The sequence below is a fragment of the Rhinichthys klamathensis genome, unplaced genomic scaffold (assembly GCF_029890125.1).
Source record: "Rhinichthys klamathensis goyatoka isolate OS25496 unplaced genomic scaffold, OSU_Roscu_1.1 h1tg000147l_1, whole genome shotgun sequence".
Lineage (NCBI taxonomy): Eukaryota > Metazoa > Chordata > Actinopteri > Cypriniformes > Leuciscidae > Rhinichthys > Rhinichthys klamathensis.
In genome coordinates this window covers 2,971,926-2,990,682 of record NW_026606682.1, presented here as the reverse complement: position 1 = coordinate 2,990,682, position 18,757 = coordinate 2,971,926, and the positions used below count along the sequence as shown (strand labels likewise).

The 18,757-nt window shown below is 37.1% G+C and overlaps 1 protein-coding gene across 3 annotated transcripts in view; it reads right to left on the bottom strand.

Moving 5' to 3' along the window:
• Window positions 1-399: 399 nt before the first annotated feature.
• plekhg5b (pleckstrin homology domain containing, family G (with RhoGef domain) member 5b) overlaps window positions 400-18,757 on the bottom strand; it is a 73,436-nt gene continuing 55,078 nt past the window's right edge. For all 3 annotated transcript variants that reach the window (XM_056258032.1, XM_056258034.1, XM_056258035.1), the window contains 13 exons: window positions 9,738-9,941; window positions 7,969-8,139; window positions 7,637-7,732; window positions 7,132-7,332; window positions 6,903-7,013; window positions 5,990-6,139; window positions 5,765-5,902; window positions 5,440-5,559; window positions 4,621-4,753; window positions 4,236-4,351; window positions 3,954-4,102; window positions 2,120-3,064; window positions 400-1,042 (listed from right to left, as the gene is read on the bottom strand). In XM_056258032.1, the coding sequence (XP_056114007.1) occupies window positions 1,033-1,042; window positions 2,120-3,064; window positions 3,954-4,102; window positions 4,236-4,351; window positions 4,621-4,753; window positions 5,440-5,559; window positions 5,765-5,902; window positions 5,990-6,139; window positions 6,903-7,013; window positions 7,132-7,332; window positions 7,637-7,732; window positions 7,969-8,139; window positions 9,738-9,941 (2,544 nt within the window). In that variant the 3' untranslated portion in view covers window positions 400-1,032. The remainder of the gene's footprint in view (window positions 1,043-2,119; window positions 3,065-3,953; window positions 4,103-4,235; window positions 4,352-4,620; window positions 4,754-5,439; window positions 5,560-5,764; window positions 5,903-5,989; window positions 6,140-6,902; window positions 7,014-7,131; window positions 7,333-7,636; window positions 7,733-7,968; window positions 8,140-9,737; window positions 9,942-18,757) is intronic.

The window sequence follows — 18,757 nt, the reverse complement described above, 5'->3', positions numbered from 1 at the left end:
TTTAACCTTTCGGGTAACAGCAGTGAGATCATAAGCTTAGAAAACAATAAATCCTCAATACATTTGTTAACATTTGAAAACCAAACACCCTATTCAGTGTTAGATGATCAGTAATAAGTGCTCATCTAGGGTCAGGCGATGCTCTCTGAATCCTTAAACGGTATAAACCAAAAATACAGTCTTTTTTTCAGTCCGTTTACCTTTAATTAAACATCTGCTGAAGCATTTTAGATATTATTTATGCATTAACTTGACCCACACAACACAATATACAGTAAGGTGTTCAAGGTGCACATGTATAACTTAAATAAGCCGCGCCAACCTAAAGATTTAATCATATAAGCAAGTTGCATGACAGAAATATTCACTCCATCCTGTCAAATGAACATAACACTGGTCCTAAAGTAATGTGTAACGTGCCTTAGTGGCTACTCAAGTTATCTAAAGTCAAACAGTGATTTGGTTTAGGTCAAGATCTAGAACTCATTCAGTCATACACACACGCACCTTTGTATTCACACACTTTCTCATTCATAAACACAGTCACATCCAGTAGTGCAGTTAACGTGAATCACCTGCGTCCTCTTTGTCGAAATATTCTTAGAAAGGGTCCTTTTTACAGAAACATTCTTGGAAAGAAAACAGGGTGGTGAGGGAATCCAAGATGTGGCGTTTTATTCTCATTTCTACTTTCTCTTAGCATCCACACGACCCGTCGTAAGCTCAAACGTCCCACGGTCACACGTTTTCCTTTGATCGTTTGGTCTCGGAGTTCTCGTTCTGAAAACTGTACGGCCCTGCTGACCTCTTTTGAAGATAGTTGTAGTTGTGTTTTACAAAGTGCAACGAGTTAATGAGTCTGCGCTCCTCCCCTCCCGCAGAGAAATGACAGGAAAGCTACACGATGAGGAGTCCATCCGACTGGAAGAGGGAGCGGAGAGGAGAGGAGAGGAGAGCTCATTGGGTAGAGTGCATTTGTGTCCCGAATTCAGTCTCACAATGTCGTCCCGAAAACATCAGTGCCAGAAGATGCTACACTTCTCTAAGGGGAGAAAGAATACGACAAGTGTCAAAAACATTTTCTTTCCACTTTTCACAACACAAAATGATCCAATGTTAGACCAACACCAACATTCCCTCTAAGGAAAAGTATCATGTTGGTAAAAAGCTAGAGATGATTTTTTTCTTAAATAAGAACGAGATTGGTGGGTGGGTACATCTTTTCAAATGCCAAAGTAACCACTTTTAACTTACTAATAAATAAATAAATAAATAAATCATCCTGACACCAAAATATAAATATATCTATCGCTTATATATATTTTTACCTTTCTATTTTTCTCTTTCTTTTCATAGATAACATACCAATATAAAATGACAATACAATAAAAATAACTGGCATCTAATGTAGTATACTAATTTTATTTTATATTATATTATATTTAGTGCTGTCAAATTGATTAATCGCGATTAATCACATCTAACATAAAAGTATGTAAACACGTGTGTGCATAAATATATATATATACACACATAACAAATTTATGTTAGATTCGATTAATCGCAATTAATCGATTTGACAGCACTAATATATTGTATTAATTAAAAACTTTATTTTGCAGAACTGCTTTGGAACAATCTATATAGTAAAGACAGATACACTGATTGATTTGGCAATGTTATAATAAAATAAAATCTAAAATTTTATGTAATTAAACTAAAAGTAGACCCTCGTTTATTTAATAAAATAGATGCAAATAAAAACAAACATTATATATATATAAACACACACACACACTAATATATATATATATAATCTATATACACAAACACACACATACACACACTTTATTAACCATTTTGAAATGTTTATCTTTTCTATTCTCTGTAAACCCGCTTTGGAACAATATATTTAGTAAAAACAACTACAGAAATGTAATATACCTTAGACACTGTATAAAATAAAACGCCAACCAACATTTTATAAATATCTTAATTAACAAATAAACTGTTCTGCATTAGATGTTTTTTTAATTTCTGCACATTATCTGTTAAATCGCCCAAAGCTCAAGACTGAAACAAAAAAAACAATATCCAAAGACAGAAAGGTGACACTTACGAGGCTGTGAGCGTTGAGTTGAGCACCAGTGTGGTGCGTATCCTGTAGAGCTGGGCCAGTGTGAGTTTTTTGTGCTGCGGGTGTCTCTCACTGTGGCCCGTTCTCTCCGTGCCACTAGGGGGCGACAGCTCCCCGTCTGACGCACTGCAGGGAATCTGGTTGCTACCAGCCTCATGTGCAATTCTGGCCCGTCTCAATGTGTCCAAAAGCATGCCTGAGGGCATACTGCATGTGAGTCTGTGGCTTTCATCCGTCTCGTCATCCGTCGGGAGACACTCGTCCGGTTCAGCGGGGTTGAGCTCCGTCAGGCTCCTGCTGAGCGTCCCTTCTACATATTTAACCCTCTGCTCCCATGTGTGCCGACTTCCTGTGCAATCTGTGGCTGCCCTGGCAATGCCCGGGTTACAATGGTGAACTGTGGACAGCAGGTTATCCTCTGAACGGGATTTGACAGCAAGTCTCTCCAAAAACGGCAGCCGACACTGGACGTGGGGTCGGCGCCTGGGCTTTAGAGACAGCGCCACTGAGTTCTGAGATCCAAATGAGCTTTTATCTTCCTCATCGTCTTCCTCTTCCACATTTTCTTTCTCCTCACCTTCTCCTTCGTCACCCGTGGTCTCCGCCTTGTCCTCCTCGGAGTCGTCTTCCTCCACCGGGGCCACTCGACTCTGTGATTCCACCATGGACTCTGGCGAGAGTGTCCCGTAGGCGCTGTCCATGGACATGGAACGGCACTGTGGGTCCAGGTCTGAGCCCTCCTGACTGTCCAGATGGGGCTCGAAGTCTGCGGCCTGCTGGTGTTGGGCCTGCGCTGAGACGGAGGACAGACCAGCATCATGGTCTGAATGCCCACCTAGATCAGACTGAAGAGTAGAGCGATCCAAAGAGGATCCAGACTCATTCATATCCATCACTGACAAGGTTTCTGTGGAGCCATCTGATTGGCTGAAACAGAGAAACAATAATGTGAGTTCATTCATCATAAAACAAATTGCCAGCCAATGTATATTTTTAAATGATTAATTAAATTAAAATAATACAATTATGTTTAATTTAATATATACAAATAAATAATATATTATAAATGTATAATTTAAAATATAAAATATTAAAATATAATGAAATATAAAATATATATATTTTTTTTAAATATGAATAAACACATTTTTATTCAAATAAAATAATGTATCAATGTTGTTAAAAATTATTAATTTAATTAAAATAATTGTAATTATTTATATATATATATATATATATATATATATATATAAGTATATAATTTAAAATATAAAACATTAAAATGTAATGAAATATAAAATATTTATTAAAATATGAATACATTTAATTAAATTAAAATAGAATAATGTATTTATTAAAATAGAATGTAATAAAATAAATATATAAAACATAAAAAATACTTATTAACATTTCTATAAGACTTAAATTATAAATCATTTATTATAATCAAATATAAAAATAAAGGCCCTGGTTTCACAGACAGGGCTTAGATTAAGCCATGATTAGGCCTTAGTTCAATTAGGACATTTAAGTAGCTTTTATAAACGTGCATTAGAGAAAAACATTACTGGTGCGCATCTTGAGACAAAACAATGGAACTGACATATTTAAATATATATCAGTGCTTTCAGTTAAAACAGCTCAAACATGCGTTTTAGTCTGGGATTTAGGCTTAAGCCTTGTGTGAAACCGGCCAATTATTGATTAAAATATTAATTCTTAAATTAATTATAATAAAATAAAAATTACGTATTTATTAAAACTTAAATTAAATAATAAAAAATAAAACAATTTATTATTAAAAAAAATCGAATACCTATTGCTCTGATCTTTGTGTCTAAGGTGAGGTGAACTGGTAGTGGAGTTACAGCTGTCCTCGTCTTCCCCCTGATCCTCCTCTAGTTTTTTCTTCAGACAAGCCTTCTGTCTGCGAGCTTCTTCTGACCGCAGCCGCTGCAGTTGATTCTAAAATGCATGCACAAAATAGCTAAATCAGCAAACTTATCTAGCAAGGACTTAGAGATGGTCTTCAGATGGTTTAGAATATCAGAAATATCAAACAGAGATCATTAGTGCTGAGGCACAAGTGTGACTTTACCTGGATATTGCAAATTGCATCAGTCCAGCTTCGCCCCTGGGTGGCGCTGTTGGCCTGGAAAGAGTAGGCAGCCACAGCGCTCTTGAACTCATTGAGGTAGATGAGGACAAATGAGCCTAGGAAAATAAAAAAAATAAAACCCAAAATACATTTAAACCAACAATTTAATTGATGTGATGTTGTTAAGGATGATTTCTGGTTGGGACAAAAACTAAAATGGGAGAGATTGAGAGCGATTTATCTCATTGCCTCTAGTTAGGGCATATTAAAAGATGACTATGGTTCACAATATGCTCTCTTGAGATCCTCTGCTGCTCGTTACTGCTCATTCGTCATATTAAAATGTAAATGTAGACTGCTATTAAACTGGGCTCCGTCTGCTCACCTGGGTCTTTGAGCTCTCGGCACACCACATTATGCAGGAGGAGAGGCTGTCGGATCACTTTCACCTTCTCTAAACGCTTCGCTGGTTTAGTGATCAGCAGCAGATCAGTGAAAAGAAAGCAGTAAACCTCCATCTATACAAGAAAAGATAACATGAACACAAGCAGTATTTAAAGGCCTGTTTCACTGGCTACACTTAAAGGGATAGTACACCCAAAAATGAAAATTAGCCCATGATTTACTCACCCTCAAGTCATCCTAGGTGTATATGACATTCTTCTTTCAGACGAATACAATCAGAGTTATATTAAAAAATGTCCTGGTTCTTCCAAGCTTTATAATGGCTGTTTCTGTTTTGAAGTCCATAAAAGTGCATCTATCCATGATAAAAGTGCTTCACACGGCTCTGGGGGTTAATAATGGCCTTCTGAAGCGAAGCGGTGCGTTCGTGTAAGAAAAATATCAAAATTTTAAACTTTATTAACCCCCAGAGCCATGTGGAGCACTTTTATGATGGATCGATGCACTTTTATGGACTTCAAAACAGAAACAGCCATTCACTGCCATTATAAAGTTTGGAAGAGAGCCAAGACATTTTTTGATATAACTCCGATTCGTCTGAAAGAAGAATGTCATATACACCTAGGATGACTTGAGGGTGAGTAAATCATGGGCTAATTTTCATTTTTGGGTGAACTATCCCTTTAATTATTTAAAACCAACTACTACATTCCAACTGCTTCCAAATATTACCCAAATTGTTCAAATGCATCATCTGAAATTGGGATGGATTCATGTTAATTATTTAATCTGAACTAACCCTGCTGTCTTTGCCCTCTTTCATGCGGAGCGCCCCCTCCAGGTGCAGTTGCCTGGTCTCTTCTGGTGCCGTGTCAATCATCGGTGCCATCAGGTCAATTCGGCTGAACTCCTTTAGAGCCTGTAGACATGGACAGGTTGAACAATACTTAAATAAACTGTTTTCCACATAAAATCTCAGCCTGCTCAAACCAAAACCAAATTTCCGGCATGAAAACCATAACCAACAAGATATTACAACAAAACAATGCATTTCTATGAAGTCCAAAATATCACACTGGAATGATTTATCTTGTTAGATGATTCATTATTCGTAGAGTTCTGACCTTCTCCACCTCCTCGCTGGCTCCCTCCACGGCCTCGTACGACTCCACTCGAGCCGAAATGGCGGCCAGTTTCTGCTGCTCCTGACGCTGTCGCATCTGAGAGTCCACACTGTTGATGAAGCTCTCCACATACACCACCTGAAGACATTCACAAGCATCCAGATGAATACAACAGATAAACATCAAGAGATATATATTTTTTGTGAATGTTCAAAAGGGTCGAACCATGCTGTTGAGCGCGTCTCTGGAGACTTGGTCTTCAGTTTTTTTCAGGATGGTCTTCAGGAGCAGAGGGTATTTGGTGAGTCTCTGGTGCGGTTTGGCTAGCATGTCCATCAGCTTCAGACGGTTACACTGTTTATTCGTTTCTGCCCACTGTAAAGATAAGAAAATCAATGATTATAAGCTAAATTTAGATCATATTCAAGAAATAAAAAAGTTAAAAAAATAAAATAAATAAAAATTGCATTATTTTACATTTTATTTTCTTCAGTTGTACTACTGACTGCGCAATTTGGTCGCAAACTCCTCTTCATGATGTAGATCTTGAAGAGTTTGTTGTATATTTAAGATGAATAACTACCATTCTATATACCGGTAGTCAAATTTTTTAATATAATAATATATTATAAAACATATACATATATATATATATATACACACAGTCACACACACACACATATATATATATATATATATATATATATATATATATATATATATATATATATCTTTTTTTTTTTTATAATAAAAATAAATAAAAAATTCTGTAAACCTGCTTTGAAACAATCTACTTGCTAAAAAGATTTATACAAATTAAATTGAATATCATGGTCGATGGATTGCCAATGCTATAAGAAAAATTACATTTAATAAAAAATTGAATAAAAATACGCAAAAAGTATAAATTACATTTAGATTGTTATATATGATAATGACCATTTTCTATTTTCTGTAAACCTACTTTGAAAATCTATTTCGTAAAAAGAGCTTAAGAAATTGAATATATCATAGATGGATGGTTATAGTTTGCTTTATATTAATATATAGTTTTATTTATTCTCTCTCTCTCTCTCACACACACACACACAGAGACTGCTGTGTATATTGTTTGCTTGTTTGGTCGCAAACTCCTCACCGTAATGTAGATCTTGAAAATTTCGTTGTCTCTCAGCATTGAGCGCATGTATTCCATAGAACTCTCCTCCTCCATGCAGTACCGGATATATGGCTGGAACCTGGACGCAAACTATCCACACAAACAAGACACTTTTAATTACTTAACCAGAAAATAATTATCTTAACAACCAGCCTCTATTACATATAGAAGTCAAGATTATTTTATATATTTATATATAAAAACTCACCGTACTGAACCCCTGCTGCAGGTCCGTGGGGTCGATCAAGCTCCGTGTGTTTCTCGCTTTCTCCAGCGCCGGAAACATGACTTGAACCCACAGTGTCGAGTGCAGATGTACAATGTCGTGGATGTTGCTGAATAGCCGTGCGGGCTCTACTTCACACAGGAGACCGTTGTCCTGTAGATTTAACAGGCCGCACAGGAACAGCTGCACAGACAACAGAAGACACTTTAAATACAACATCACATGGCATTTGCAATGCATTTAGCTTCCATAATATAACATGTTTCTGATTAAACACAATTTTAGTAGGCAATAATGTAGGACAGGACTTGATTTCCTTCATTGGATTATGAAAAGTAATACTGGTCCATATCATATATGACTATAAACAAAGTCTCACAATAAGACAAGAAACATTTATGTACAAAGACAATAAAGTGCAACTTTAATTTCAAAAGTCCTTACTGAAAAAAAAAAGAGAAAAGAATCAAGAAAACTGGCGACTTACATCAGTAATGACCCTGAGTTTCTTAATGTACGTAGCCTCGGTTTGGATCAGTTCCCATATTGCCTCTTGCTGTTGAAACTGGCGTCTACTTAAACTCTGAAAACAAGCAGAAAAAGGTCAGATTGCACTAATAAATGTGCATTCAATAAGTGAAATAGTAGAAATCAGATACATGTCCTATATCAGCTGTTCTGAGATGCAAAATTCAGTTGATTTATGGGAAAACTTGAGGTTACAGCGACTAATATCATAACTGGTTATGTTTACATGTGTTAGCTCCAATGATCAATAGATGGAGACGTCCCATGATAGAAGATGCAGTGTGTCAGTACCTCAGGGTCATCCAGCAGTTGCCTCCAGCTTTCCTCAAGAGTCAGGTTTGGCTCCTCCTCTTCCTCCTCCCAGGAATCCTGGTGAAAGGCGAGCTGAGAAGGAACCTTGGGCAGACCAAACTGGGAGTACGCCTGCAACTTAGTTTGAAGCAGCTCCACACGGTCCACATCCTAAGAGACACAAGGGAAATAGAGAAAATTGAAATCATCTTTCTACATTGACAATGGATGGATAGATTGCATGACAGCTGGATGGATGGACAGACAGACAGGAAGGAAGGAAGGAAGGAAGGAAGGAAGGAAGGAAGGAAGGAAGGAAGGAAGGAAGGAAGGAAGGAAGGAAGGAAGGAAGGAAGGAAGGAAGGAAGGAAGGAAGGAAGGAAGGAAGGAAGGAAGGAAGGAAGGAAGGAAGGAAGGAAGGAAGGATGGATGGATGGATGGATGGATGGATGGATGGATGGATGGATGGATGGATGGATGGATGGATGGATGGATGGATGGATGGAAGCAAGGAAGGATGGATGGATGGATGGATGGATGGATGGATGGATGGTTGGATGGAAGCAAGGAAGGATGGATGGATGGATGGATGGATGGAAGCAAGGAAGGATGGATGGATGGATGGATGGATGGATGGATGGATGGAAGGAAGCAAGGAAGGATGGATGGAAGGAAGGACGGAAGGAAGGATGGATGGATGGATGGATGGATGGAACGATGGATGGATGGAACGATGGATGGATGGAACGATGGATGGATGGAACGATGGATGGATTCCATGGTATCTAGATAGTTTCATGGTAAATATCCCAAAAACCATAATAATTTCCATAATAGTTAGCTTTATGTTAATGATAGAATCCTTTTAAATCAACAAACCAACTATAAAGAGGCCCTAACATTAACAAAGTTTGTGATTTAGCAAAACCCCAACACAATTCACATCAGCAGACCACCAACCAACCAGCAGACAACTGAGGCGCTGCCTGTCTATTCAAACAAAACACCCCCGACCGGGTTTATGACACCTTACAGACACCCCTTTCACTAAACGCCACCTTCTCTTTAACCTCACCATTAAAGCCCATCCATTCATGTCAGTGACACTCTCATGGCCCGTGTGCCACTGGGGCTATTGTCCTGTAACAGGAGGGCCGGTGTACTTATGACAACGAGCATTTAGCATTGAGTGCTTCCAAACAATAGAGGCCAGACACAGATGGACTATAGGCTGCCTGTAGTGGCCACTGGAGATGACTGGTTAACCCTTCTTTTGTGAAAAAGAGTCCCAGTGGGACACAAGAACAGCCCCTGTCTGTCTTCTTTGGGGGTTTCATGGCTGATCGTGAAAAGGATGGAAGTGTGAAAGTGACAGGTGAGTGACAGCTTAGTCAAGCATCTGGTTTAAATGCAGGACGAAACTTTTCAGAGTGGGGGAGTTCTTTAGAGGCTCATGGGTTTGGGGATTTTGTCTGTTGTATTGTTTTTCTCATGTATTAAAACGCAAGAGGAAACAGTCAAACCATAAAACTATACACATAGGAAGGGTATTTCATTGAGTCATCAGCCTCTTGTTTGATTTTTGATTTCTTTAGTTCATTTTAAATCATTTATTCCCATGAAAAAGTTCAGAAATCATTCAATTTAGCAGCAAATCTGCATTTTAGAATCTTTACATGAGATCTTTTTTTACGGGACAATCCCACCACCTGCTTTCCTTAGACTTCCTGATGTTTTCAAGATGGGAGAGATAAGGTGGGAGAGTTTACCTTTCCAGCTCCGGCACCGAAGAACACGCTGATCCGGCTGGTGGCGCGGTTCTTCCAGTTGTCGGGACCAGCGGCCACACCGGCCAGTGAACCTCCTGGAGCCGCGCTTGGTAAAGCCCCGCCGTGTATGGCCAGGGTGTCCGGGCATGGGATGTTGGCATCGCCCAGAAACTCCGTCATGTTCTTCCGCCGACGGCTCGGACCCTGTGAAGAGGAAGTGATGGAAGATCCAGGTGAGTTGACAGTTTACAAATGCAGAAAGATAAAGGTTTGTGAGAAGGATATCAACAAGTATGTCAAGGACAACAGAGCGAGAGATACGGGAGAGACCGTTATCAGTAACAGTACTACAGTATACAGAATGAGGGGGTGTGAGAGAGATGGGGCGGCGGAAAATAAAATCAATGTACCAGCGTTCATCTGAAGATATCAACCCACTACCACAAAACAAAACAAAAAGTTGGAAATGCAATCACAATATTCTTAAAACCTGATCTAGAAACAGTATATTTCACACCATACAATTTCTAATCTGTTTACATTTTCTCAAACTGCTAAAGGTTTTTCAGGTTTAATTACGTTTGAATAAATATAAAATATATTTGAATTAAATATAATTTAAATATATTCTAAATAAAAATATATTTTTACTATACATGAATAAATGAATAATTGTTTAGTTTTCTCAAACTATTTACAGCTTAAATTACATCTTAAATATGTAAACATATTTATATAAATGAATTATAGCTAATATATATATATATATATATATATATATATATATATATATATATATAAAATGGAAACGTCAATAGAGTAGAGTAACTGAAATAAAATAAGAGTAATTGAAAAAAAGAGAGAATTGTTAACTAGAATTGGTTGACTATGATGAGCTAAATCAGTAAACCATTTTATTTTATATTACCGTTTTATAATTTTATACATTACTCAACCCTAGTTGGAAACATGGAAAACGTAGGGTTCCTGCAAAGCGACGACATTTACAGAAACAATAATACATTATGATTCATAAATAAATAATAAATAATCCTACTGAATGTCGCAATTTCCTCATTACATCATACAAAACAAAAATCGAGGAGGTCAGCAACCCTGCTCCGAGAGATCAAGACTGCCATTGTTTTATAAGCAATTGTTCTTCTAGAGAGCACTGCAACATCTTTCTATTTAGACACACTCCATCTTACGAGCTTCAGCGTGTTAAACAAACAAACAAACAGCAGTTTAGTATCTAAGGAAGTAGTAATCTCGCTGAGCGGGAGGCAGACAGGCTTGTTGACCCTTCTCCAAGACGGAGGGAATTCCACAGCCCTGAGTGCCGTTACCCACTAACAACTCTAGCAAATTCCAGAGAGGACTACGACATTTTTGGGGAATGCACAAATAACAGGAAAGGTCTGAGGACAAAACAATGGAATTCCCTAAAAAACACAAGCGAAGCTGATGCTGATGCACTGAACACTTAAGACACCTGTGCAGGTGTTTTATATAACTAAATACATATCTATATACACACTAACATTGAAAAATTCAGTGAGTCTGTAAGATGTTATTAATGTTTTTGAAAGAAGTCTCTTATGCTCACCAAGGCTGTATTTAAGTGTACAAAAATACAGTTAAAACAGTAATATTCTGAAATATTATTACAAATAAAAATGAAATCTATATATTTTCCTCTCTCCAAAAATGTTTTTATTGTTGTGCTTGACTCTAACACCTGCATGCATCATGTAGCACCAAGATTCAGTTGATTTATGGAAAAACGTGAGGTTACTGCAACTAATAATCTCATTTAGACAATATAAATGAATATGTGAATATTTCAAATAAGCCACTCAGAATTCCAATAAATACTTGCAACCTCAATATAGGCTTTATCGGGTTATGGCAATCCTAATAACACGTTTACATGATGTACATGATGTGTATATACTAAATATGACACAAAATAAATCTAAATTTCTTTGAATTTACCTAATCGAATGATTGCGGAGCTTCACAAGCAACTAAATTCGTACTATAACACCTGCCAAAGCATTTCCATGGGCTATTTATAAGTCGATTAAGATTCCTTCAAATACTTCTCTGTGAACTGTACTGTTGGTAAGGCAATCAAGAACATCCCTGCAAAAGAATGACGGATTGGCCACTATGCCCCCCTTGCTATATTTAGAACCGATGCAAAGAGACAGGCAGACGATGAGCTTTGATGAGGGGATTTCTGAGGATTCTGGGGTGAAAGGATGAGGACGCAGATGTCAGGAAATGTCTCTACTTTGGGGAGGATGAACAACGGACGCCTGAACGCTTGGTTAAGGCTCAACACTACCAGCATTGACACAACATTGAAAGTTACTGCAATAAAACAAAAAAAAATTATAATGAAAAACATACAACCAATAAAGAGTGTACTCTATAAACAAACAGAGAGAACACATAAGCAATAAACATCACACAATTGATCCAAAAGCTAAAAAATGCAATTTGTTCAAACCCACTTTAGGATCAGCTGTGCCTGGTGATTCTCACTCTCTGTGGAGGGACTGAATGACCAACGAATTTATGAAGCGGAACAGGGTTCCCAGAGTGTCTGATCTACTCACCATGGAAGCAAGCGGCATGTCAAATGAGAGGTAGACCATGGTAATCTCTCAGCCGGGTTCACGGAGCCTGACCCATGCTAGAGCCAGCTGCTATGATCACTCAAAGCCTCCTCTCTTCAAACTCACAAAAAAGCCACCAGATACAAAAGTACCTCTGACCCTGCAACTCCTGGATGTGTTAGAGTTCTTGAGCCAAAATGAAGCGTGTTAAACGATAGATCACTAATTTTAATTCAGCGCCCCTTAATTTGCTTCTTAAAATATGAGGTGCATCAGGGCTCCGTACTAGGTCCGTTCTAGTGTACCAGAGCTGCTCATCCAGCAATGAGAGGTAAAGCTTTCCGACTGAGCCTGTCTGCCTGCATTACTGAATAGGGCAGCCCAAACGTCATAGCAACTAGGAGGATCCTGTCCCATTGTGTGGGGCAGGAAAGAGAGGTGTGGCCGCTTAAAGAGAGAGGGTCACATGTAAAGAAGGAGGGGAGAAGCTGGGTCCCAGGAACACATCCTGGTGCCTCAAAAACGCCAACCGTATGTTTGGCAACATAGGTTTGATTTAAAAAGTCTAAAAATAAGTTTACTTCAATCCTTGCATACAGAAAAAGTAATTACACAATCAAGAAAATCTTGAGACTTTTACAATTAGCTACAAACAGGTTTTACATAAAACTGTTGCTGCAGTTCATCCATTTAATGAATTAGTCTACTATCATTAAAAAGAGGTTCTGGTGACGATCCTTGGGATTTATGATAAATTGAAAGTGACAGTAGCATAACATTCCTGTCCCTGGAGTGATTTCCCAGCATCTATTTTTTCCTTGCCATTACAAGGAAATGACCTCAGAAATTGAAAACTGAGGGGAATCCCAGACTATAGTACGTGCTGCAACAAGTCTTGAAGTTCTGTATCATTATTATGAATCTAAACATGACATGGCCAACCTAATGACACGTGAGCATCACTTTAACATTAAATAAACAGGTTTATGATCTTTAATAAAATGCCTGGGTGGATGATACTCCTCATTACCGCAGTTTAAAAAGCCCTGGACCAGCCCTGGACCTGCATGCTTGACACATTAATAACTCATTAGAGGTCATGCCTGCTTAAAGACCTGAAGTACACTAAAATGATACATAAAATATAATGAAAATAGATATAATGTTCTATAATTCCTTAATGTCAACATAAACTGTGTCTGCAATCCATTCACAAGACAAATGAATTGAAGACCAGGAAAGTACATTAAAGTAAATAGGATAAATTTTGATTTCAATCTTAAAATCCTGTAGACTTCAAAGAAATCTTCAACATTTAAGCACAAATTAGGTTTCTAATGATTTTAGGCAATAGTAAAAAAAAAAGAAAAAATTGAATATATATCTTTTTAAATGTCAATTACCACTGTAAAACTGCATACATCATTTTTTTTAAATTAAGTTAAATTAAAACATTTATAATAAATAAATAAATGTATATTATTTTTGACAGTGGATGCAAATGAATAAAAAGATAAATAAAACAATGAATAATATAATTAGAATAAATAAAATACAATAAAATACAATAAAATAAAATTATAAATTTTCCTCTGTGGATGTTTTTAAATGTCAACTATTTCGTTATTTGTAAATACCACTGTAAAATGCCATACATCAATTCTACAAATATAATTAAAACAATTAAAATAAATTCATATTTATTTTTGTCAGTAGACGCAAACAAACAAACAAAATAAAATACAACAAAATAAAGAGTTAATACATTTATATTAATTTCCCTCCGTGGATGCACATGTTTTACCCTCTTAGTGCTGTATAAATAAACTTGAATAAGTCCCACATCATCTTAAGTGTTCAGCAGTCAGCTGAGGTGTTTAAGTTGACATTTCCCTACTGGTTACATTACGAGCACTCAAATCAATCCCCGTTAAAAGGTTACTGCTTACCACAAGATACTCCTAAACCGCCACATCTCCCTGTATCTGACCCTGATTCCCGACAACAACAGACTGACCACTGGGAACTGATGCATAACCCAAAACTTCACCATACAACAGTTTATCTCAAGAACACAACAAACCACTGTGAAGATAAGAACAGCTTTTGATCAAGCTTTGAATAATGATGAAACAAACAAAGGTGGAAGAACAGCTTAAGTGACCAGCGCTCACAAAAACACCCAGAAAACACCATTCTGAGCAGGTCACATTTCATTTACTAACTTTACCTTGAGTGTCAACATAGGACTAGTCTCAGGGTCAACAACACTCACAGTGTCGCCCACTAAAATTAGTCAAAGCATAGGCATAACAAAGAGCCATTGAAGCTTAAGGACAGTCGATTAATCAGTGATCAAAACCACGATACGGCCTTATCGCCTGACAAGATAACAGCGTCTGTCTAGCACACGGGCCCAAACTTGTGTCGTCAGGTAGCGGAATGATGCGAACAGCTTTCCATTACGTGCACACTCAGCTTCCATTACACATAGACACGAAGCTCCTTCCCACACGATACAAACATTTGCTCATTGAGAAATGCAGTATTGCGCAATCAAAATGTTGCGATACAGGAGTTTAATCACTGACGAACCATTCACTGAAACAGACACTCCAAATAACAACGTGCATCATGTTTAAAACCTGTTAACCTTCACACCTGCCTTTTTGAGCATAGGTGTAAAAATGCACTACCCAAACTTAAATGGTTGTAATTCATGAGTTGGTCTCTATTTAAGGACACTCAGCAGATTATGGCTGAAATGAAAGCACTTAAAAAAATGAGAGTGTAAGAAAGTTAAAGAAGCTAAATGTAATGAACTTTAATCCTCTGGTGACTAAGCCCTTTTTGGTCCGTTTTCTCCATTTTTACATTTGGCCTTATAAACCATATGTAATGGAGATGGAACACTATGTGTTTGGTATCTATGGATTCAGAAGACCCTAAGCTAACATAAGCATGCATGTAATGTGTTTATAAAGGAAGTATGAGTGAAAAATGTACTATAAACTAGAGAATTTCAAAAACGGAAATGAGATTTTTGTCATTTATTTCTGAAAATCACACATCACACAACAATAGCGAACAGTTTTTGAACAAAAAATATATTTGTCAAAGCCTTTGCTTGACAGACATGTGTAATTGTTAAATAAAATGTGTAAAGAACGATGAAAACTGTAACTTTATTTACAAATAGTCCTAGGCGTTTTGCTTAGGAATGCTTAGAATTTTCTAAGCAATGCTTTCTCCTCGTCACTCTCCAGTAATTGTTCAAGAGCTTGTTCCACCCTAAATCTTTACTGCTTGCCATCATAAAAGTGCTAAAACAATAAATAATGCTATAATTGTTTGTGTGTGTATATATATATATATATATATATATATATATATATATATATTATAATTGTTCTGTCTCTCTCTCATATAAATCTCTGATAATCCGCTCCGTAAGCCTCCGTTCGCTCTCTCTCCTTCTCTCCTTTCAACGCTGTTTGCGTCATATCCCTAACTATATAGTACCACCCCTTGCAAGGCTACAGAGTCCTCTGATTTGCTAGAAACGTCATGGTAACCTTCCTCTGATTGGGTAAGAAAAATATTTCTCCATCGGCAATTTTTCCATTGGTTGTTGCTTGCGGAATCTGCCAAACAACATCGATTTCATTGGCCGTTTACATAGTGGTATTGCGCAACAAGGAAGTGTGTATATTTACAAGCCGGGTGAGTTATCACTGTTTTCAGCGGAATCTGAGGAAGACGGTGAAAAAGACCGCATCTCTCTATCATTAATAGTTTTTAAGATAATTACACATTTGTAAAAGTAGGTCATTTTGGGCGGTACCGCCCAATCCGTCCCCAGAGGGTTAATACAAAATATATATTTTACAAAACTTTTGGTTCTAAAATATCTAGAAAATCAAAGCTACGTCTAACCAAGTTGTGTTCCAAATTTGAAGTTGATATCACAAAAATGTGAGATTTTGTTTAGGGACGCAATACCAAAAAGAGCCACCGGGTGAGACCCACACTCCATAGACATTTTTGATGCATACACAAATTAATACACTTCTGTCCCAATATCACTTCTATCACAAAATAGTGGCCATATATGGAACCTTTAGTGTCAGACCTTTCCAAAGATACACGTTTTGTCAAGATTTTATAAAATAGTTGAGTGCATTTTGTCAAATGTGAAACATGACACCGCCCCCCTGGGGGAGGAGCCTGCTTGAAGGTTTTAAAGTACTGTTTCCATAGTAACGCAATGTCCAATTTCAAAACGGTTTTCAGGGATGACTTTTAAGTGTTAAAGCTTACCTAATTTATAATGACTACAGAAAAATGTGATAGGGAAAAATAGGCAATAAAAAGAAAAGTGCCAAGTGTCCGGGAATGCTGACAGTTAGCAGGTTAAAAGCATGATTACTAGAGGAGCAAGTCAATGAGTTCCATTGCTTTACCTGAAACTTTTTTGGTGATGGACTCCTGAGAGACACTTCACTAGGCAGACGGTCAGTATCCATGTGGAGCAGATCCCAACTGTGCCACGAGGACAGACGTCCAAAACGTACCATGATCCAACCTGCTATCTGACCTCAGGCAAGCACTAGCAAGTCCTCTAAACTTCAGCAGTCAACATCCAGAGAAGAGGCAGAAAACAAGCTAGAAGACTCCACGTGTGCTCGGGATCTGGCTGACAGCGAGTAGATTTGAAGCTTTTGCTTTATGACTTCATCAATCTACTCCTCCCATCTCCCCCAAAGTCATTCTCCACATCACAGCGAACAACATTCACACGCTAGATGCTGATCCCTCCCACAGCAGATACCAGCAGGCCTTCTTTCCTTACAGTAGGGAAGTATTAAATAAGCGGGTGAGTGAATCTAGGTCATATTTCACTCTAAAAACAAAGGAAATAAACAAGAAATGATATTTGTGTTGATGGAAATGTTTGACAATTAAGCATTTTCTCATTACTGTAACGCATCAGAAATAAAAAAAAAACTATTTAGATCGCAATCAGTGTAGTAAACATAAAAATAAAAGCAACTTTTCCTAAATAAGTCCTAAATAAGACTTCATTTGGAAAATATAATACAAATGTACAGAGTATAGCTCACATTTCACCCCAAAATCAAAAATGGAACATATATAAAATACATTTTGCATTTTGTGCACTTACAATTTCATGACAATAAAGAATTTCCCACATTACTCTAATGCAAGCAAATCTCATTATCACTATAATGAAAAAAAAATTTGAAAAAAATATGAAATATGGTTTACACGGTAATGCTTTTACATGTTTGCTGATCAAACAACCTTTATATTTATGTAAAAACAACCAAAAAAGGAAATGTGAAGACAACTTATAAAGAGCATTTTGGTCTTAATTGTGAAAAAATGGCTTTGTTTTCTTTATAAAAAAAAAAAAATTCTTTGTATTTTTTGGGTGAAAAGTGAGCATGTTAAATATTTTTTGCTAGAAAAGGGTGGTTTCGCTGATATAGGTGATGACAGACATTTAATTCATTACATTACAGCATTTAGTAAATGCTTTATGCAACAATATACTACTAATTAAGGGTATTTATGCGAGACACCATGAAATTGCTTTCCAAACAATGTTCTAACAAGATTCTCTCCACTAGTTTCCCATGAAGATAAGACCCATTTTTTGCTAAAGTCATGTTTTGTTCTACTGTCTTGAACACTGAGTGTTAATGATCAGAAACTAATTGCATGGTAATTGTGTTAACTTCACAAGAGCATCAATCACATGTGGGGGTCTGTTGTGTCAAGAGCTTTGTTTCTTTGTTGATAACCCAGGTAAAGAAATGATTACTATAGTTTGCATTGGTCTCTTGCTTAATGAAACAGAGATCTGCCATATGTGCAATTTTTGCCCAAAGCTTGCAAGAGTTATTATGCACCTTAAACAAAACATTTAACAACTTGATCCTTTCATTTATGGAGGGAAACCGATACAGATTAGATCTGTCTGCTCCGACACTAACCTCTACGCTGTGATATTAATACACTTTTGAACCAGTCTCTTATCAGAGTTCAAATAGGAACAGGAAAAGCTCATTTCCTGCAGTTAGTTGCAGCCGACAGATGCTGTGTTTATCCAGACCTTTGATAGTCCATTGACTGAGTTACATTTGATCAAACGCATCGTTTCCTTATTTAACGCTTCACCTGGCAGCTTTTGATGCCATTTTTCAGGACACACTTCTGCAGTTTTTGAAATCAATGTTTCTTAAAGTATTCACATACTTCTGTATAACTACTGATTCTTTTGGAAGCTAATGAAAATATTGCAATGTTAAACCATTTACATTCTCATTGGAGGCCGCTAAATAAATGCTTTTATTTCAGCTAGTTAAT